We start from the raw sequence: 22,559 nt of genomic DNA, 5'->3' as shown, positions 1-22,559 counted from the left end.
CTTCCTTAGTTGTTCATTTTCTCGAAATCTAAAGGCACAACCTAGATTCGAGCCAGTGTTTTACGTACTTTAACATGTTATTCCTCCAACCTCGTGAAAGTGATGAACTGACACGTTTTTATTTTTGTCAATATCAACTTAAAATGGAAGGAGTGCCTTTGATTTGACGGCATGCACATGCGTAGTTTGGCCAGAGACAATCGTTAGACTCGATGACGTGTTTCTACCTATTACCTTTATACACCCAATTGGTTTCTATGCTGCGTTCAAATACTAGTTGGAACTAGGATATTTGATAAATACCAAATTGCTGACTCGTTGAACATTCCATGTGAATTACTTCAACCAGTTAGTAAGCCGGAAATGTCCGAGTTCCCTAGTTCTGACTAATACCGGAACGCGACATTAGCTAGTCAACGTCACCATGCTGTGTTGTCATGTTTGCTGCCTTGCTATGTTGTTGTCTTTAGGTCCTTCTTTATATATATATTGTTATGTTGTCTCTTTTGTCGTGATGTGTGTTTTGTCATATATATATATATATATAAATAAACTCAGCAAAAAAAGAAATGTCCTCTCACTGTCAACTGCGTTTATTTTCAGCGTTTATTTTCAGCAAACTTAATGTGTAAATATTTGTATGAACATATAACAAGATTCAACAACTGAGACATGCACTGAATAAGTTCCACAGACATGTGACTAACAGAAATGGAATAATGTGTCCCAAAGGGAGGGTCAAAATCAAAAGTAACAGTCAGTATCTGGTGTGGCCACCAGCTGCATTAAGTACTGCAGTGCATCTCCTCCTCATGGACTGCACCAGATTTGCCAGTTCTTGCTGTGAGATGTTATCCCACTCTTCCACCAAGGCACCTGCAAGTTCCCGGACATTTCTGGGGGGAATGGCCCTAACCCTCAGATCCAACAATTCCCAGACGTGCTTAATGGGATTGAGATCCGGGCTCTTCGCTGGCCATGGCAGAACACTGACATTCCTGTCTTGCAGGAAATCACACACAGAACAAGCAGTATGGCTGGTGGCATTGTCATGCTGGAGAGTCATGTCAGGATGAGCCTGCAGGAAGGGTACCACATGAGGGAGGAGGATGTCTTCCCTGTAACGCACAGCGTTGAGATTGCCTCCAATGACAACAAGCTCAGTCCGATGATGCTGTGACACACAGCCCCAGACCATGACGGACCCTCCACCTCCAAATCAATCCTGCTCCAGAGTACAGGCCTCGGTGTAACGCTCATTCCTTCAACGATAAACGCGAATCCGACCATCACCCCTTGTGAGACAAATCCGCAACTTGTCAGTGAAGAGCACTTTTTGCCAGTCCTGTCTGGTCCACCGACGGTGTGTTTGTGCTCATAGGCGACATTGTTTCCGGTGATGTCTGGCCTTACAACAGGCCAACAAGCCCTCAGTCCTGCTCGCTTAAGTGTTTTTTTAGATAGCGTTTGACAGTGATGAGGAGTGGACGGACATTACGGACACAGGCAATGAGGCAGTGATCACTGAGATCCTGGTTGAAGACAGCAGAGGTGTATTTAGAGGGCAGGTTGATCAGGATGATATCTATGAGGGTGCCCGTGTTCACAGATTTAGGGATGGCGGGATGAGGTCAATAACACGGTACCTTTCTAATCGACCTGGCCCGGGTACCCTGGAAGGATATTGACCTCATCCTGTCAGTAGAGGACGCCTGGTGTCTCTTTAAAAGTGCTTTCCTCACCATCTTAAATAAGCACGCCCCATTCAAAAACATATAGAACTAGGAACAGATATAGCACTTGGTTCACTCCAGACTTGACTGCCCTTGACCAGCACAAAAACATCCTGTGGCAATCTGCATTAGCATCGAATAGCCCCCGCGATATGCAACTTTTCAGGGAAGTCAGGAACCAATATACACAGTCAGTTAGGAAAGGAAAGGCTAGATTTTTCAAACTGAAATGTACATCCTATAGCACAAATTCCCAAAAGTTTTGGGACACTAAAGTCCATGGAGAATAAGAACACCTCCTCCCAGCTGCCCACTGCACTAAGGCGAGGAAACACTGTCACCACTGATAAATCTAAGATAATCGCGAATTTCAAGAAGTACTTTTCTACGACTGGCAATGCTTTCCACCTGGCTACCCCTACCCTGGCCAACAGCTCTGCATCCCCCGCAGCAACTGGACCCACTCTTCCTAAAATTATCCGCCGCCATTGTTGCAACCCATATTACTAGCCTGTTCAACCTCTCTTTCGTATTGTCTGAGATCCCTAAAGAGTGGAAAGCTCCTCCCTCTGACATTCTAGACCCAAACTTTTACAGACCTATATCGATCCTGCCCTGCCTTTCAAAAGTCATTGAAAGCCAAGTTAACAAACAGATCACTGACCATTTCGAATCCCACCGTATCTTCTCCGCTATGCAATCTGGGTGCACCTCAGCCACGCTCTCAAGGTTCTAAACGATATCATCACCGCCATCGATAAAAGACAGTACTGTGCAGCCATCTTCATCGACCTGGTCAAAGCTTTCGACTCTGTCAATCACTGCATTCTTATCGGCAGACTCAACAACCTTGGTTTCTCAAATGACTGCCTCGCCTGGTTCACCAGCTACTTCTCAGATAGAGTTCAGTGTGTCAAATCGGAGGGCCCTTTGTCCGGACCTCTGGCTTTCTCTATGGGGTTCCACAGGGTTCAATTCTCGAGTTGACTCTTTTTTTCTGTATATATCAATGATGTCGCTCTTGCTGCTGGTGATTCTCTGATCCACATCTACGCAGATGACACCATTCTGTATACTTCTGGCCCTTCTTTGGACACTGTGGTAACTGACTTGCCTAGTTAAATAAAGGTTAAATAAAATACATTTAAAAATGACATTGCCTAAAAGTGTGATCTGGTATTTTTTATTGGAAAATCAGTTTTAGCCAGTGGAGGCTGATGGGAGAAGCTATAGGAGCACGGGCTCATTGTAACAGCTGGAATGGAATCAATGGAACAGTATCAAACATTTGGAAACCGCATGTTTGACTCCGTTCCATGAATTGAATTCCAGCCATTATAACGAGCCTGTCCTCCTATAGCTCCTCCCACCAGCCTCCACTGGTTTTAGCCTGTCTTCATACTGTACTGTCTTGCTAAGATTGTATTCCAAGGGTCAAAAACCTCAGCATTGAGATACATAACCTCCTCTCAAATCTCATCCTAGTCTAACATTTACAGTGCCTGAGTGGACTGATCTGTGACTGAACACTGCTGTTGAAAAGAATGCCACTATGTGGTCAACAAATAAAATACACCAGACTTCCCATAAACGTCAAATCCAATTATCAAAGACAGTACTGAAGACAGGCTAAAACTGCTTCTCCAATAGCTAGCCAACGGTGCTTTCCAAACAACTGGGAACACCGAAAAAACGAGCTAAAAGCATGACGTCATCGGGTCTAACAATCGTCTCGCCTCGAATTGTGCATGTTTATTTATTTATTTTACCTTTATTTAACCAGGTAGGCAAGTTGAGAACAAGTTCTCATTTACAATTGCGACCTGGCCAAGATAAAGCAAAGCAGTTCGACAGGTACAACGACACAGAGTTACACATGGAGTAAAACAGACATACAGTCAATAATACAGTATAAACAAGTCTATATACAATGTGAGCAAATGAGGTGGGAAGGGAGGTAAAGGCAAAAAGGCCATGGTGGCAAAGTAAATACAATATAGCAAGTAAAACACTGGAATGGTAGTTTTGCAATGGAAGAATGTGCAAAATAGAAATAAAAATAATGGGGTGCAAAGGAGCAAAATAAATAAATAAATACAATTAAATACAGTTGGGAAAGTGCTGGCTGTCAAATCAAAGGCACTCCTTAGATATAAAGTTGTTTTGACGAAAACGTGTCAGTTTGTCGCTTTCACGAGGTTGGAGTAATAACATGTGCCGTTAGACATCGAGAAAATGAACAACATGAAGAGTCTTTCACTTCTCTCATTGACTTCTCAATCCCAAAACCCCGGACTGGTCTGTTTGGTATCTTTCCCAAACGTTCCCAGAAGTCTCGCGATGTTGCGCCTCTGGGTTTTGAAACTCTGTGCCGCCATGCTTTTTGTATTGCCTCGCTATTCAATTCCGGTTCATGATAGCAACTTTCACCCCGGGAAAAGTTAAATAAACGTGGCAAATGTAATAAAAGGATTATGGTTTGACAAGAAAATCGAGGCATGTAATGGCAAGTTTGTGTATAGAATTTCGTGACAGAAGAATTTATTCGCGATTCAATCAAGCTATCTAGTTACTTCAGCTTGTCCCTGCTGGCATTAGTTGCTAGCTTGGTTATTGAGTTGCATGGGCTTGCTGGAGAATCAAAAACATTGACAGCTTACGTTAGCAACATAGGTTGTTAATTATTTTCATTTGTTGAGTAGCTAGGTATTGTAGTTGACGGCAGCAAATATTTGTTGTAATAGTTAGCTCTTGGCTGTACCTTCATAGTTTCATTGCATTTGATGTGAACATAACTAGCTATGACAATGTCATTTTAGCTAGCACAAAGTAATAACAACTTGAATAACTGTAGTTAAGCGGGATTGCTTGATTGTCTCTCATTGCCAAACGCTTGACTTTACCTAAGGTCACAGCTGCCTACCAAATGTGATCAAATCTACTTCTAGTGTAGTGACTCCATGAATCAGTTGAGTTAGTTGACATTGCTAGATAGCTAATTAATACAGTTTGAACTCACAAGATACAACACGGATATCATTATTTGTCTTTAAGACAGGTGGGTATAATAACCTAGCAGATATGCATGGCTAAGGTCACTCAGACTAATCAGCTCAGCCCTGGCCCTGAGGTGTTACCTCACTCAGGCAGAGGGGATTAGGGATTTTACAGCACCAGGGATACATGACAGGAGAGGCTTGTCCTATTCTTAGTGTAGGATGGCCGTTAAAGTAGCTGGAACTAGTATTCTGCACGTCAACATCCATCTCACAACCGATATCTTCTGCTCTCGTCAATGCTATTGAATGGTCGATTTTCTCCAATGTCACTGATCAGTGAGTGATCAAATTTTTTTTTCTTCGCTGTTTTGGATTAGTCCATACTTGCCTGGCTGTCAGAATGGAACTGGGCAAAGCCAAGTTGCTGAGGACCGGTCTGAACACGCTACACCAAGCCATCCACCCAGTTCACGGGATCGCATGGACGGATGGGAAACAGGTCTGCCTCACCTCCCTTTACTATGCCAACGGTGATGTGAAATTCGGCGACACCAATGTCATTGGTCAGTTTGAGCATGTCTTCGGTCTCTCCTGGGGCCCTCTATGCTGCTCCGGCTCTCCTGCTCTGTTGGCCGTCCAACACAAAAAGCATGTCACAGTGTGGCAGCTGCAGCTCAGCGCTCTGGAACAGAACAAGCTGCTGTGCACTCAGACCTGTGAGATGAGCGAACCGTTCCCCCTTCTGTCTGAGGGATGTGTCTGGCATCCCAAGATGGACATCCTTTCTGTCCTTACCAAGAAAGATGCCTCTGTGCTGTTCTGTGTCCGTGTGGACAACCGCAGGGTGAAGGCTGATATTAAAGGCAGTGGACTTATCCACTGTGCCTGCTGGACCAAAGATGGCACCCGGTTGGTTGTGGCCGTTGGAAGCTCCCTTTACTCCTACATCTATAACGATGTTCAGAAGAGTCTTTTAGCCTGCTCCTTCTGCCCTATCTTCGACGTGGGTGGGTACATCTGTGCCATCGAGTCGACAGGCGAAGCCCAGGTGGCAGTGGCTACAGAGCTGCCTCTGGAGAGGATCTGCGGGCTGAACGCAGGTATAGTCTTCGACGTGCCCTCAGATTCCGAGTCCTCCCTACCAGGACATTCTTCTCTTATGGTGATGTTGGATGAGGATGGCTGTATAGACCCCCGCAGGAGGTCCTTTGACTCAGAGAGGTCCTACCTGTCCTGCTCTCCGTCTGGCGGCCCTATGGACCTCACCCACCTCCTGGCCAAGCACCGGCGCTCCGACCCCAGTCCACTCATAAACTTGCGCCGCAAGGACCACCTGACCGGCTCCGGACAGGATTCATCTCACCTTATCCTTGTCACCTACGAACGGAAAGTCACCAGCACCAGTAAGGTCAGCATCCCTGGGATCCTGGTGCCAGACATCTTGGCCTTTGACTCCAGAGGCTCCATGGTGGCAGTGGCCTCCAACACGTGTAGCATGGTGCTGGTCTACTGCATCACGCCCTTCGCTATGCCCAATGTCCAGCAGATCTCCTTACAGAAGAACGAGAGGCCCAAAGGCGTCTGCTTCCTCAGTGACAAGACGTTGCTTCTCATGATCGGCAGACAGAAGTCCAACGAACCTGCCTTCCTCCCCTCCTCCAACACGGAAAAATATATCCTGCACCTCTCCTCCAAGGAGATAGTCTACGACGGAGAAACCCCGGCGTCTCCCTCCCCGAACCGGCAATCCCCCGCTAATTTCTACCCGGGGATTAGGCGCCACTCGGAGCATGTCTTCTCTAAGGAGGAGCAGCAGGAGCGTGTGGCGATCAAGGAGTTGGTGCTGCCGGGAGGAGGTGTAATCCAGTCCCGTTCTCCAGGGAGCAGCAGGAGGAGGCTGGTGGAGGAGGTGAGGAGCCCGGAGCCCAGCTCAGTCGACTTTCCCTACTCTGACCTCTGCCGCCCCTCTGATCAATCCCACTCAAGCACCTCCTCCATTACGGTCGAGAACTTCGACATGGAACCCATCAACCGGATGAGAGGGTCAGTGCAATCTGGGGACTTGAGTCGACCCTGCTCCCCATACTACAACCCTGGGGATAAGCCCCACACGGAGCTCCCCACCCTGCCCAAGACCACCCCCCTGGCCCCCAGAGAGAAGGAGAGGAACATGGAGCAGCTGTCCCAGAACATGGAGAGGATTTTCTCTCGCTTCTCTGAGGTGCAACAGTATCTCACAGAGATCAGGGACTTCACTCAGAACGGGAAAAGGGGTTTGGGGACTATTTACCCCAATGCCTGTGAACCTCCATACGTTAACATCACATGTCAGGTAGGGGTTATGACTTACAAAATATTACTTCATTTTGGCTCAAATCTGGAGATTTTCAGAGACTTCACTTGTTAAAATAATAGACTGCACCTATATACAATAAAGTTTCATAAGACACAAAGGAATGTTTATAAATCACGCAGGTACATACTGAAGGCCATACATGAAGCCCTTAGTCAGCGTTCAGCAGATGTCAGCTTAATGGTCTATTGTTAGCCTTGCTGGGCCTTGTCTAAAGGTGAGGAAGGAGATGTAATGTACTCCCTGGGCTAGAGTCTGTAATCCACCATTGGCTTGCAATAGACAGCTTGCTGACAGCACAGTGTGTATGCTATTATGGTGTTCCCAAAATAAGTGCTAAAAGTACAATTAGTGAAATGTCACTGTTGCATCCATCAATAACTGCATTCTTGAGAAGGTCAGAATTGTACTAACCCTCCCACCTTCTCTCTGCCCCCCCCCCCCCTCTCTCTTTCTTCCCTCTCCATGCAGAAGCAGCTGTCTGAAAATGTGTTTATAGATGAGAGAAGACCAGTGTTGCTGTGTGAGGGGAAGCTGTGTCTGAAGATTCTTCAGGAGCTCTTTAACCTCACTATAGTAGAGATTATGTATGGTAGGTATCTGGCCATGGGTTTTCCCCCAAACCAATAATAAGACATGGTTGTAGATTTGAGATGATTTATTTTCACAATATGTACAATCCCCTCTGTATTTATTTCTACTTCACTGTTTCATTTTTGTCTCTATTACTCCAGCATTTTGGATTTGAGATCAAATGTTTCATTTGATGCAACAGTACAGAATGTCACCTTTTTATCTGGGGGTATTTTCATACATATTTGTTTTACTGTTTAGTAATTAAAGCACTTTATGTATCTAGTCCCCCCATTTGAAGAAGCTACTAGATACATAAAGTGCTTTCATTTCTAGACTGTAAAACAGATATGTATGAAAATACCCTCAAATAAAAGGTGGCCTTCTGTACTGTTGCCTCACGAAACATTTGATCTTAAATCCAAAGTGCCGGATTGAGCCAAATGTAGAATTTATTTTTGCTTCACTGTCCAAATAAATATGGAAAGGAGTGTGTATACCCCAGGCTTAATTCTACCACTTATGAGGTTAAAGGTAGACTCCGCGATATGACATCATCAGTCACAGCGGTGTGACTTCCTGCTTATCAGAAATCAACACAATTCAAATCTGCAAAGACTGCCATTATTGCCTCTTTCAATGTGGGCATGCCTCAAGAGAAAAGTGGGTATAGTGGCACTCTGCATATTTGAATTGAATATGGAGTTCTGTAAGCTCTGGGGCCAGCATTTGCGGTCATTAGACTTGTAGTATAAAAGGTTAAATGCAACAATCTTTGCCCTATAAGAACCAAGAGGTAGGGTTGGGCAGTGTTCTCAGAAGTGTGTGTGTGTGTGTGTGTGTGTGCATGGTTGTGCGTATGCATACTACTAAGTTCGGACAGGAATAGGAAAAAGGGTTTCACTCAGGTTTCCAGGAATCTATTCATATAAGAATAGGCCTATAACCTTTATCCTCAGCCAATAGTCTAGACTGCTACTCAAACACTAAGCTTATCTCAACTAACTAATTACAGCTTTGTTTCACTCCACATAAACAGACATACATGAATGCACATGAAACAGTATTTGGCCATAAACAAAGTGCTTCAGTTAATGGGAGAAGAGGCTAAATATGGGAGTGATTATAGGGTTAGCTTGGGTTGAGGTTTAAAACCAGCCGTTTACAGCCCCACCACACCTTCCCTGTGTTAGTTCTGCTAATATAGACACTCAGCACGCTCGCTCCCACAGAGTATTTATAACGCCATCTCATTCAGAAGTTTTACTGTTTGAGTTTTTCCAGAAAACTTAGAGCCGGATGTTGTGGTTACTTTGATTCCAAAATGGCTGTATTAGATAGTACACACTTGCTGAATGAAAAGCTTAGTACCATCTATTTGAAGGGATCTGTAACCAGGTTTCCATCCAACCGTTTCATCCAACAACTCATGACTGGGCTGATGGAAACAAGAAATGACGATCAATTTCATGAACGTCGACAATTTGTTCCTTCGACATGGTGGTATGTCGATAAAATGTATTATGTGAGAAATAGCGGTGGATACGCCTTTTTTGCACAAATATCGATATCATTACCATCATGTCAAAGTAAACATCGAGTTACGCTGTGAGTTCTTGTATGTGGTCTTCCCACTTGGGAAAGCATGTCGTTTTTATTAGGTTTTAGATTAAATAAATGAACTTCACAGGGCGGTGGAAGTTCGACGCTCCTTTCCAATAAATACCGAGGGTCTTATTCTGGTGATATGATGATTTGATTTGCCAAATCAAAATAATCTCGCTCTTACCTATAATGTTCTCGTAATGTAGTCGAGCATACCGGCACGGTATCTGCGAGCTAATGGCTAGAGCTATTTAACGCACCGCCGTTTTTGTGACAAAACCATCGGTAGAGTTGAAAATGTGATGGAAACAGAATAAAAAAATTATTAAGTACCTTATGTGCCCTATATCATCACTCACTGCTTCTTATCCGCAACTAGGCAGTTTGGTGGAAACCCACCGCTGGTGGTAGAATTTGCATAATTTCTTTCATGCCGATTTTAGAATATTTGCATGAAAATCTGTCACCAATTGGTTATATCATTGAAACCGTCTTTAACCATGGAGAAAATATTAGTTCAATAAAAACTCCCTAAGCTATCGGTTAAACTTGAAACTACTGTCTCCTGTGTGTTCCAGGTCCGTTGTGGATAGTCCTAGTGGCGGATGCAGAGGGCTTTGTACCCCTGACTTTTAAACCCAAAGAGGAGTTGACTGTGAGGAACGGCAGGAGGAAATCTCCCATCAGAAGTCCTGGCAGCCCAGACACATGCCCCTCCAGCCCTGTGAAATCTCCCTCAAGCCCAGCTAAATCACAGACTTGAACCAGGCCTAGCCCCAAAACAGAGACCTCGGCATAGTGGGAGAGAGCACAGAGCATGGGACAGAGCATAACACACAGGATATGTCAATGCTTTATGCATACATCTCTAACAACTGGACACACAGAATCCCTCTGCATCTTCTTATGAACAAGCAGTACTGGGTGGCAAATTCACCTTTTTCAGTTGGGGAATTATTTGAGACAAATGTTTGTCACACTTTGGAAAGTAGCACCTTTCAAACAATGTTTACATTTAGTGATGTTTGGATTTTTGTCTTTGTATTATATGTACATCTGGTTCAAGATGAAGTTGATCAAAAATATATCGGACCAATGAAGTACTGTAGTAGTGTTTTGGGTGGCCTAGGTCAGGAAAGTAGCCACCATATCCCAAAGAGATTAATCCTGTTTGTGTGTTATGTGATTGTATAATATTAAAGCCCTCAAATATTTCAGTGCTTAACATATTATGACTGATTCTATTATAGTCATGGTTTATCCAGTCTTCCATCTAAATACAAAACAGATGTCATTATAGTACCACCGGGGGGAAGCAGCAGGCAGAGAATAGAGAATCCAACAGCTATTCCTGTTCAATCTCTTGACACAAAACCCCACATCACAAAATGGAACCTTCCTCTACTGGCAGAGTTATACTGTTATGTTTGAAGTTATATGAAGCCATGGTTCAGTCCATCTACTAACCAACAGCATTTATTAAGCCCATTTGTCATCAAACCATCATATTCAGATACCATTCTTAAATACCAGCAATGTCTGGCTAAACAGCAAATAGTGATATACATTCATTTATATAAATTAGATAATCTTGTAGGTATATTTAAGATGGCTATACAGTACACGTTCATGTGAAAATACAGAAACAAACTTAAAATGTTTACAGGAAAACATAACTACCATTATATCATTTCTCAGTGTAATATACACTAATGGACGTCATATTCCAGTCGGAAAACTGGAACCTGCCGCATGTGGAACTTCTCCTGTCTGTCCCATCCCTGGTCATGCGTTACTCAGATCCTCCAGCGTTCTGGAGCTGATGCTGCCTTGTTTCCTGTAGAAGACGGGTAATAGTCACTTTTCGGTGGAAGGTATGTTGGTATTTGACCCATTTCAAGCCGTCGTGTGATCCAAATACTTTGTTTGGTAACATTTCACTTAAGCATGTATCCCCGGCCTTATATTGTCTTATACAATTACAAGAGCACTGTGAAGTTCTTTCAACTTCTGTCAACAGAGACTTGTGGGTAACGTACCGTAGCTCTTCCAGACAGAGTTTGTTCCTGAGCCGGACATCCTCACTGATGGGGTAGAGCAGCAGTATCAGCAGGCCTGTTACAATGAAGGCCACCGGGGCGGCGCCGATGAGCAACTTCAGAGTGTAGGCTACTTGAGCAGGCTGCCTGCACGCCCCTGTGTCATAACCCGCGAACCTGAAGAAACAGGTACACACACACCTGTATCAAACACAGTAAACCTGTAGAGATATATACACACACACACGTGTCATAACCTGCAAACCTATAGCGACGTATACCTGTATCATAGCGATAGTTACACACAGTGCCAGTTGCATAAACAATAATGGACTATATCTGAGCGTCAGACTTGTGTTTGTGTTTCTCTCTATACATCTCACTCCTGTGTTATTTAACTGACTTCGTGTTCTGGCGTCTGTATAACTCCAAAGGAGATCCCAGAAGTATCGTTTACATGTTTGTGTTTATCCTATGTTTGACTCATTTGAGGTAAAGCATGGTTACTCCTAAGGAAATTCCATTTTCAGTTCTGAATATCTGCAATACTCTTGTGTTCATATCTGTCTGTCTCACTCGAGGCAGAGGGTGGACACTCCCAGGGAGATGCCGGCAGCGAACTTGGTGAAGAACACGTAGAAGGAGTAGAAGATGGCCTCAAAGCCTTTACAGTGGGGGTTGGCCAGACGGAAGTCATCCACCACGTCTGGCAGCATCGACCTGAAACACAACAAACACACACACACACACCGATACTACATCAAGACGTCGGCCATCAACAACTCCTAGGCCGACCTCATTATCACGTTGTACAACCAGCCTCGATGACTCCGTCAGTCTGATGAGGAGCAGTCTACTTATAGCGCTAGAGGGTAAAATGTCTATAATAATGCTTATATAGCGCAGAGATAAAAGGATCTGGTGAAACGACTGCTACTAATAACATGATTCGATGATGAAGCTAGCTGTAGCTGAGCCGCTCTGACCACAGATGGGGAACCACCAGAAAAACAGACAGACATACACACCATGGCGACCCCACTGGCTATACCCTGTCATTTAGAGAGGGAGGGGAAGGATGGAGGTGAACGAAAGGAGGGAGACAGGAGGGTGAAGCGCGCCGAGGGAGGTGAATGTGCTATAAACAACAGTCAAATACAGAATGAAAGTGGAGACTGTAGCCGCCCCCTGAGGTTTATAGACCCATCTCATTCATCAACATGACATCATCGCCAGGCGTGACTGTATCATGCCAGGGGGTGAATGGACAGAGAAACGGGGAGACTGCTGATATTTTTGGCACTGTTATGGCTACTTCAAAACTACTGCTGCTATTACTGGGCTACTAATTCTGTGACGGTGGCTATTTTACCATACCAAAGAATATGTTTACTATTGTTACTGTCGCTACAACCACTGGCTAGTGCTATTACAACTACACTATATTTACAGAGGACCTATGTGCCAGCCCAATTCAATTGATCTCACCATGGTAAGAGAAGTGACGCGGCCACACTGAGTCCAGAAGAGACAGCCACTACGTAGGCTACGACCAGGTTAGGGATGAACACCAGCATCACGGTGAACGGCATGATCCACTGGACAGAAAGAGGAGTTCAAAAGGTTTTGCCGAAAGTAATAACCTGTTTGTCCACAAGGTGGCACATTATTGTGATCAGCGGAATACCAATTGCACTCAGTCCCAGACACTTACCGTGATGCCACAGAAGGCTGCCGTCTTCTTGCCAAACCTCTCCAAAAACCACTGCCAAAGAGGGATGCTCACTACTGCAGATACCTGCGAAGAGAGATATATAATCTGCACTCTAGACTATAACATTGTCTTTGGTTATGAGTACACTCAAATGTCATATAAAACCATGCACAGATGTCTCTGGATGATTTGGTTGACATTTCTAGTTCCTCACGTCAAGATTAAGCCTTTCATGAGACAGTGGTCTGTATTATGTAAGGATCTTAACATTAACAGAGATTAGACCTAGATCAACCAAGAACCAAAATCGGACAATTACATCGTCTGTCTACGAGAGATTAATCTAGGTCCGAAACCAGAACTCACCAGGATGGTCAGTACAATGTTCTGGAAGTGGTCTCTCAAGTCAACTGCGTACGTACAGAAAAGGACAAAGTTGCTCTGCACCAACTGGAAATCAGATCAGATATCGCACACATTCATTCTTTAGAAATTATTCAGCATATTCAGCACTGTCCTATTCTCCCTGTCCCACTGTGCCAAGTCACTGGAGAAGCTCCTGACTTACGTCTGAAGCAGCAGATTCATCCCTGCTATTGAATGATATATAATCCTTCTTTTCTGTTCAAAAGAGAAAAGCTTTATGAGATACAGCAGTTGAGAGGTTTGAGGTGGAATCTATCAAAGCTGTACTATAAAGCTCAGAGTCAGTGCAAGGCTTTCTATGCATTCAGAGAAGGCCTTGAGATTTATAAAATTATTATTGTAGTTTTATAATATAGATATATTTTTCATTTCTATTTATTATTTTCAACGATATTGTAATTCTATGATTATCTCCAATTATATTCTGATTTTAAGGGTCAACACTGAAGTGAAAAAAAGATCCAATCAGGATTTTTCTCTGCGGAGATAAATCTAAATAAATGGACGTCAATGAGAGTGTTGAATTTGGTCCAAGAAAAAATGTAATTGCTAATTTGTTATGTGAGGCTTATTTGATAAATTAAAAGTTTAGTAATTGTTAGGTTGTTATGAATACACTGATATAAGTGGAGCCTGTTGTCATAGAGATAGATAGAAGACTCATGAATATAACCTGTTTTAACATGGACAAATGTACTACTTTAAAATGGAGATAGCCTCAATGGCGCTGCCTATGATGTCACAGACGCAATAATGGCACAGATACAAAGATGAGTCCTCTATCTATCTCTATGGCCTGTTGTTCCCACACGCATCTGCCCTTTTATTGGCTAGAATGGTTCCACCTGATCCCGTCTCCTTTCGCATTACTTCCAGCTTTGAGGACATGTATTTCCATTGCTAGAGCGGTCAATCAACTGTCTTGTCAAATATAATAGGCCATATTTGATTGAAGGCAACTGCCATAGAGAGGAATAGTAGTGGCGCCTTTTTGTAGACACTAACTACGCCATAGTTCGTTGGACCATGGGAAAATGGATATTGTTTTTGTAGGGTTTTTGAATAAATGCCAAAAAAAGGGATGTGGTAAACACAAGTTTTGGAGATCTTATGTCTTTTGTCCTATGAGATAGCTGATTAAGATTAATGTCCCTTTTTGTGAATTTTGAAGCATTGATGTAATAAAAAAAAAGCACATGAAGACCTTAAAATGCTTAATTCATAAAAGTCATGTTAACTGACTGATAATACCTCATAGAACAAAACATAAGATCTCCTAAACCTCAGACATTATTTTCGGCGTTTATCCCAAACATATCTGATGCTAACTGGAACTAAAGAGTATGACAAGTTGCCACTATACCATTTGATTGATTGATGAAGATTACAGGCCTCTCATCTTTTTAAGTGGGAGAACTTGCACAATTGGTGACTGACTAAATACTTTTTTTTGCCCCACTGTATATGGGGCTTTGGTGACAAAACAGATGGCACTGTTATAGACTGCATCGAATTTGTTGAGTAGAGTGTTGGAGGCTATTTTGTAAAAGACATCGCCGAAGTCGAGGATCAGTAGGATGGTCAGTTTTACGAGGGTATGTTTGGCAGCATGAGTGAAGGATGCTTTGTTGCGATATAGGAAGCCGATTCTAGATTTAATTTTGGATTGGAGATGTTTAATGTGAGTCTGGAAGGAGAGTTTACAGTCTAGCCAGACACCTAGGTATTTGTAATTGTCCACATATTCTAAGTCAGAATCGTCCAGAGTAGTGATGCTGGACGGGCAGACAGGTGTGGGCAGCGATCGTTTAAGAGCATGCATTTAGTTTTACAAGCATTTAAGAGCAGTTGGAGGCCACGGAAGGAGAGTTGTGTGGCATCGAAGCTCGTCTGGAGGTTAGTTAACACAGTGTCCATAGGGCCAGAAGTATACAGAATGGGGTCGTCTGCATAGAGGTGGATCAGAAAATCACCAGCAGCAAGAGCGACATCATTGATGTATACAGAGAAAAGAGTGGGCCGGAGAATTTAACCCTGTGGCATCCCCATATTAACTTTGCTTGACCATGCTGCATGTCTTGTAACTGTTTGTTACATGCAATATTTGCTTTGTGGACTTCACTGGACAGATTTTTGCTCTCTGGTTTTGTGATGAAACAAAACAAACTTATGTTTAATTTTCATTTTCTCTGCCACAGCTTTAGTTGCCAGAGCTTTATTGTAAACTCAGCAAAAATATAAATGTTTCCCTTTTTCAGGACCCTGTCTTTCAAAGATAATTCGTAAAAATCCAAATTACTTCAGATCTTCATTGTAAAGGGTTTCAACACTGTTTCCCATGCTTGTTCAATGAATCATAAACAATTAATGAACATGTACCTGTGGAACGGTCGTTAAGACACTAACAGCATACAGATAGTAGGCAATTAAGGTCACAGTTATGAAAAGTTAGGACACTAAAGAGGCCTTTCTACTGACTCTGAAAAATACCAAAGAAAGATGCCCAGTGTCCCTGCTCATCTGCGTGAATGTGCCTTAGGCATGCTGCAAGGAGGCATGAGGACTGCAAATGTGGCCAGGGCAATAAATTGCAATGTCTGTACTGAGAGACCCTTAAGACAGTGCTACAGGGAGACAGGACGAACATCTGGTCATCCTCGCAGTAGCAGACCATGTGTAACAACTCCTGTACAGGATCGGTACATCCGAACATCACACCTGAGGGAATAGGTACAGGATGGCAACAACAACTGCCCCGAGCTACACCAGGAACACACAATCCATCCATCAGTGCTCAGACTGTCCGCAATAGACCAACCTCTCTCAGCCTGAGGGCTTGTAGGCCTGTAGTAAGGCAGATCCTCACCAGACATCACCGGCAACAACATCGCCTATGGGCACAAACCCACTGTCGCTGGACCAGACAGGACTGGCAAAAAGTGCTCTTCACTGACGAGTCGCGGTTCGGTCTCACCAGGGGTGATGGTCAGATTCGCTTTTATTGTTGAAGGAATGAGCGTTACACCGAGGCCTGTACTCTGGAGTGGGATCGATTTGGAGGTGGATGGTCCGTCATGGTCTGGGGGGGTGTGTCACAGCATCATCGGACTGAGCTTGTTGTCATTGGAGGCAATCTCAACGCTGTGCGTTACAGGGAAGACATCCTCCTCCCTCATGTGGTACCCTTCCTGCAGGCTCATCCTGACATGACCCTCCAGCATGACAATGCCACCAGCCATACTGCTCGTTCTGTGTGTGATTTCCTGCAAGACAGGAATGTCAGTGTCCTGCCATGGCCAGCGAAGAGCCCGAATCTCAATCCCATTGAGCACCTCTGGGACCTGTTGGATCGGAGGGTGAGGGTTAGGGCCATTCCCCCCAGAAATGTCCGGGAACTTGCAGGTGCCTTGGTGGAAGAGTGGGATAACATCTCCCAGCAAGGAAGAACTGGCAAATCTGGTGCAGTCCACGAGGAGGAGATGCACTGCAGTACTTAATGCAGCTGGTGGCCACACCAGATACTGACTGTTACTTTTGATTTTGACCCCCCTTTGGGACACATTATTCCATTTCTGTTAGTCACATGTCTGTGGAACTTGTTCAGTTTATGTCTCAGTTGTTGAATCTTGTTATGTTCATACAAATATTTACAGATGTTAAGTTTGCTGAAAATAAACGCAGTTGACATAACCCCATTCATACACCATTAATTTACTAAACGACTTTGGCCAATGAACCAGAAAATTCTAACTTATTTCAGTTATTTTAGGACTACAAGCTGGTGATCACTATAGCGAACAGTAGCTTGCTTGCTTTGTTGTTGGCTAGTGTGCAGAGGCTGCAAGCAGGTGTTATCTAAAAGGACATCGTGGCTAATTTGTTAGCTTCACCCGTTTCAAGATTAACTTTCAACAAGAAGTTACGTTTCAAATGAACATCATCTGGTGACTGGAACTGTGTTTTTTTTACGGAATGTTTCTTCATTCAAGTGGTATACAAGTATTGTATTTATTATGGATCCCCATTAGCTGCTGCCAAAGCAGGAGTTCCTCTTCCTGGGGTCCAGCAAAATTAAGGCAGTTTAGACCCTTTTAAAAACATGACAATACATTCACAGATTTCACAACACACTGTGAGCCCTCAGGCCCCGACTCCACCACTACCACATATCTACCGTACTAAATACTTGTGTATGTACAGTGTGTATGTATAGTGCGTATGTTATCCTGTGTGTGTGTATGCATATGTCTGTGCCATGCTTGTGTTGTTTCACAGTTACCGCTGTTCCATAAGGTGTTTTTTAAAATCTGTTTTAAAAAAATCTGTTCTGGATATTAGGACTGTGAAGAGACCTCTTGTGGCATGTATTGTGGGGTATGCATGGGTGTCCGAGCTGTGTGCCAGTAATTTAGACAGACAGCTCAGTGCATTCAACATGTCAATACCTCTCATAAATAAAAGTATTGATAAAGTCAATCTCTCCTACAATTTCAGCCAGGAGAGATGTACATGCATATTATTAATATTAGCTCTCTGTTTACATCCAAGGGCCAGCCGTGCTGCCCTGTTCTGCTTTCTTTTGTCATTATTATAAAAATATATATTTGTATCACTGTTCTGCAAATTATTTCATGTGCTAGATCTAATGGATAATGTTTGCTTTATAAATATTGTTCTATGTCCTGAATCTAGAAAAACATGCTAAAATGCTAACGAAATTTGCCCTGGAACATTATATAGCTCTATAAATTAAAACAAACAAGTTTGGAAATTTGTGTTACATTTGTTTATATTCTAAATGATAGAATTAAACAAGGCCTTTAAGCAGTTTTTGGACAATACATGTAAATATGAAATGCCTTTTATGATGTCTGACAAAGTTGGCATGAATCCAGTTAGTTGCATTTTATGAAAAAAAAAAAAAAATGTCTTTACACGTGTGACATGATTTGACATACAAATCATTTAAATCCAAACGGAAAATATTTACACAAGGAGCAACCTAATATCACCCAGTCAAACTCCCAGTCATTTAGTAAGTTCACCATTCTGCCATTCTGTTTTGTAAATTGTTTTGGTACAATAATGTTATTCTCCACTGAATTTTTATTGTTGTGCATCCCATAATTCTTGATTTGTATATCATTAAAAAAATCTTACTCTATTGAACATTTTCACATGTTAAGTTGTTAGTGATGAGTAAAGAACATCCTGTTTTAAGAATGTGGCCAAATATTTCCATCCATTTTTATAGTAATTTTATATTACGAATACTTTGGTCTATCAAAATTTATATTTAAAATGTTGTCAATATTGAGACAAATATGTGGGGGAAAAAGTCGAGACTTTCCCGTCTTGTAAGAATCCCTGAGCTATATATCTCAGAAAATAACTTCCGTGTGAAACATTGTTGCATTTAAACTTTTAGATCACAGATTATTTTGTGTGCTGAACGTGAAGAAGATGTTTGCAACGTGATGTAATAGCTATACATTTCGACTGGGAAATGCTTAATGGTTGTGTTTTTGTCTCCTTATCATTGGAATCTACCTGCTTATTATGTCAGAGTGAAAGTGCTGCTTATTCTTTAACTTCAGGCTGTGAGTGACAGCTGTCTTTCTATCGGCCCTCTGTGTTTTACAAAAAGTATTCTCTCCTACATGGAGTGTGCTGGTATTACAGACACTGTCCTTCCAGCATCACACGCCTGTTACACTCACATCCTTGGATGTGTCACTGTTGTCGCTTTTGGTGATAGTGTGATAGTGAAGGCGTTAGGCTGTGCAAGCAGTGTGGTTGTTGTTGCTGGTACATTATCTGTATGGGTGCTGTCTCTGTGAGTGGCAGCCAAAAGCGTGGCTCAGCCTCAGGCATGTTTGATTCAGATGTGTCCATTAAGTGATGCAATGTGTCTGTTATTATTCTTGATTTGAGAGTTTGGTACAATGTGTTGGAAGATCTTTTTTTTTTCACCGAAGGCCTAGGGCCATTATCGGGTTCCAATACGGTACACCGTTGACTCAACCAACCATGCGATGCCAACCATACAGAAAGAGTATCACAGAACTGAGTGGCTGAATGTAGGGAGAATTCTCATAATGATAACAACAAGAAGATATCACATCATAGTAATATGATAATGTGCTGTCGGACTGTCTATCTCCGGTTGGATTTGGAGCTGAGAGAGAGATGTTCTCGGGCGTATTTACTCAAACACACTGAGTGTTCTATTTCTATTGATCAAATCAACATTGAATGGCAGGCAGGCTATGTCTGGAGCCATTCTGAGGGTGGCAGGGAGGGCCCAGCCATAACAGCACATTACCCACACATTACCATCCCAATGTGAGTGCCATGTCTGAGAAGAGGTGTATTAATAAAGTTGTGCCTACCTGAATGGCAACAGAGATGAAGAGGAAGGCAGCAGTCAAACTGAGGTAGGGACTGTGTCGCATCACCAGGATGAAGCCCTTGTGGAACGGAATCTGCTTCTCCGTCTTCGAAATGTACGGATCTGTGCGAGGGAAAAAAGGAATAAGATCTGAAAGTGTCAAGAGACAGTTTCTTTGGTTTCTGTCTTCTACCCTAAACCAAACCCATAAAGCACCATGCATTTTGTGATGAAAGAATATGCAGTAGCATGAGTGAGACACGTATGGTGGGATTTCACTTCCAATCTGGCAACCCTGTAGCTGCCCCTGCATTGCAGCATTGCTATGCTCTGTCTGTTCCACAGGGTTTGCCACTACAGAGAACCAGAACTAACAGGTTCACTAGTGGTGAGGTCAGCAGTTCACTGATAGCCTCCATGTGCATGAAAAAAAAAGATGTATTCATTTTTTTGACCTTTTATTTTAGCAGGGAGTCCCATTGCGACCAAGGTCTCTTCTCTTTTGCAGGTGAGCTTCTCATCTCACAATTGCACAGAGATATGGGGGTAGATTCTCTCCTTTTACACTTAATACTTAATTCTTTATTGTCCTTTTTTTCTCTGAGCTAGATAATCATTGGATAAGGCTGGAGCTAGCTAAATAGTCTAAAAACAATGTGACTGAGTGCTACTGTGCTTACTGGTACTTTGCAAATGAGGTTAGAGTGAAATATGAGAGGGGGAAGAGAGCACACACACTTGCAGGGGAAAAGTGTGCATAAACACACACACACACACAGGCTTCCAGAGTGGCGCAGCGGTCTAAGGCCGCGTCACTACAGATCCTGGTTCGATACCGGGCTGTGTTGTGAGACCCATGAGGCGATGCACAATTGGCCCAGCGTCGTCCGGGTTAGGAGAGGGTTTGGCCGGCCGGGATGTCCTTGTCCCATCGAGCTCTAGCGACTCCTGTTGCGGGCCAGTCGCATGCACGCTGACACGGTCGCCAGGTGTACGGTGTTTCCTCCGACACATTGGTGCAGCTGGCTTCTGGGTTAAGCGAGCATTGTGTCAAGAAGCAGTGCGGCTTGGCGGGGTCATGTGTCGGAGGAAGCGCGACTCTCGACCTTCGCCTCTCCCGAGTCCGTACAGGAGTTGCAGCGATGGGACAAGAACGTAACTACCATTTGGATATCACGAAATTGGGGACAAAAAGGGGGTACATTAAAAAAAATGTATAATAAAACACACATGCAAAACACACAGACTCACCATCTCTCTCTTTGACTCCCAGGAACATGACCACAGTGCAGATGAGAAACACTCCTCCTATCACACCTGCAGCAATCATATACACCTCCTTCTGCAAGAGGATAAAAGTAGAGAGAGAAAACAATCATACTGTACACCTCATTCTAGAGCATATACACCTCATTCTACAAGGAGGATAGAGAGCATATACACCTCATTCTACAAGGAGGATAGCGAGCATATACACCTCATTCTACAAGGAAGCATATACACCTCATTCTACAAGGAAGCTAGAGAGCATATACACCTCATTCTACAAGGAGGATAGCGAGCATATACACCTCATTCTACAAGGAGGATAGCGAGCATATACACCTCATTCTACAAGGAGGATAGAGAGCATATACACCTCCTATAAGGAGGATAGAAAGTATATACACCTCATTCTACAAGGAGGATAGAGAGCATATACACCTCATTCTACAAGGAGGATAGAGAGCATATACACCTCATTCTACAAGGAGGATAGAGAGCATATACACCTCATTCTACAAGGAGGATAGAGAGCATATACACCTCATTCTACAAGGAGGATAGAGAGCATATACACCTCATTCTACAAGGAGGATAGAGAGCATATACACCTCATTCTACAAGGAGGATAGAGAGCATATACACCTCATTCTACAAGGAGGATAGAGAGCATATACACCTCATTCTACAAGGAGGATAGAGAGCATATACACCTCATTCTACAAGGAGGATAGAGAGCATATACACCTCCTATAAGGAGGATAGAAAGTATATACACCTTCTTCTGCAAAGGCAGGAAGAAAACAAGAGTGTAAATCTATCCTTTATTTGGATCCCCATTAGGTATTACATTACACTACTCTTCCTTGGGCCCACTATCAATATTTTTGTCTTCGGTTACAGAAGGGGCACATCTGTACTGAGCCTTCCTCAATTTCTATTTTGCAACTCCACCCAAATACTGCACTTCAACTGTCATCAAAAAGTCACATTAGAAGATATCAATGTGTTTGTTGACCCTGTCATTTTACACTAGCACTCCTTACATCGCTCTAGCAGATACGAGATCTCATAAATAACTCAACAGATTAGATAAAAGCAAGTTAATTCGGATCCTTAAATACAGTCTACCAAAATACTATAGAGCCTTGAAGATTTCATGTTAATCCCAACAGGAACTGAACTTCCCTAAACAACTCCCGGCTTGTTTGCTATTTTTCCATGGGTCGCAGCTAAGTGGTTTATTATTATTTATTCACATCAAACGTTCTGCCAGTTTGAGGGACTGGAGAACTCGCCCAGGCGAATGTGCCACCCTCAACCGCAAACTCAGAGGAATCTAGTGGTGACAGTGCTCCAAGTGTGTGTGCGTTTGTGTGGTTGTGTGTAAGTGCTCAGCATGGCTACAGAGGGCCCTGCGTGGTGAGAGAGCCGAACCATCAAGGTTTACCCATAATCATTTG

General features: G+C 43.2%; 2 protein-coding genes across 3 annotated transcripts in view; one reads left to right on the top strand and one right to left on the bottom strand.

Annotated features, from left to right (window-relative positions):
- The first annotated feature begins 4,103 nt into the window (after nt 1-4,103).
- Nucleotides 4,104-10,490, top strand: LOC109900982 (WD repeat and coiled-coil-containing protein). 2 transcript variants are annotated; one of them, XM_020496930.2, is made up of 4 exons: nt 4,134-4,406; nt 5,110-7,064; nt 7,557-7,677; nt 9,842-10,490. In XM_020496930.2, the coding sequence occupies exons 2-4, from the start codon at nt 5,133-5,135 to the stop codon at nt 10,024-10,026; spliced, it is 2,238 nt and encodes a 745-aa protein (XP_020352519.1). In that variant the 5' UTR covers nt 4,134-4,406; nt 5,110-5,132; the 3' UTR covers nt 10,027-10,490. The 2 variants fall into 2 exon arrangements, with proteins under 2 accessions (XP_020352518.1, XP_020352519.1); XM_020496929.2 differs by having other exon boundaries at nt 4,104-7,064.
- Nucleotides 10,491-10,723: 233 nt separating this feature from the next.
- LOC109900317 (major facilitator superfamily domain-containing protein 2B) overlaps nt 10,724-22,559 on the bottom strand; it is a 34,758-nt gene continuing 22,922 nt past the window's right edge. Inside the window, exons 10-17 of the mRNA XM_020496007.2 lie at nt 21,085-21,175; nt 19,835-19,956; nt 13,383-13,466; nt 13,017-13,100; nt 12,791-12,900; nt 11,879-12,022; nt 11,303-11,479; nt 10,724-11,100 (exon numbers count right to left, since the gene is read on the bottom strand). Of these exons, the coding sequence (XP_020351596.1) occupies nt 11,049-11,100; nt 11,303-11,479; nt 11,879-12,022; nt 12,791-12,900; nt 13,017-13,100; nt 13,383-13,466; nt 19,835-19,956; nt 21,085-21,175 (864 nt within the window). The 3' untranslated portion in view covers nt 10,724-11,048. The remainder of the gene's footprint in view (nt 11,101-11,302; nt 11,480-11,878; nt 12,023-12,790; nt 12,901-13,016; nt 13,101-13,382; nt 13,467-19,834; nt 19,957-21,084; nt 21,176-22,559) is intronic.

This window comes from Oncorhynchus kisutch, linkage group LG12 (assembly GCF_002021735.2).
Source record: "Oncorhynchus kisutch isolate 150728-3 linkage group LG12, Okis_V2, whole genome shotgun sequence".
In the NCBI taxonomy this organism is placed as follows: Eukaryota; Metazoa; Chordata; class Actinopteri; order Salmoniformes; family Salmonidae; genus Oncorhynchus; species Oncorhynchus kisutch.
The sequence above is the reverse complement of the archived record's forward strand: the minus strand, read 5'-3'. Positions and strand labels throughout refer to the sequence as shown.

What these genes read in the sequence shown, in the direction of transcription:
- LOC109900982 (XM_020496929.2), top strand. Translation starts at nt 5,133, where the DNA reads ATGGAACTGGGCAAAGCCAAGTTGCTGAGGACCGGTCTGAACACGCTA. An exon ending in ACGTTAACATCACATGTCAG is followed by an intron (nt 7,065 to 7,556) that starts GTAGGGGTTATG and finishes CTCTCCATGCAG; the next exon opens with AAGCAGCTGTCTGAAAATGT. An exon ending in TATAGTAGAGATTATGTATG is followed by an intron (nt 7,678 to 9,841) that starts GTAGGTATCTGG and finishes TGTGTGTTCCAG; the next exon opens with GTCCGTTGTGGATAGTCCTA.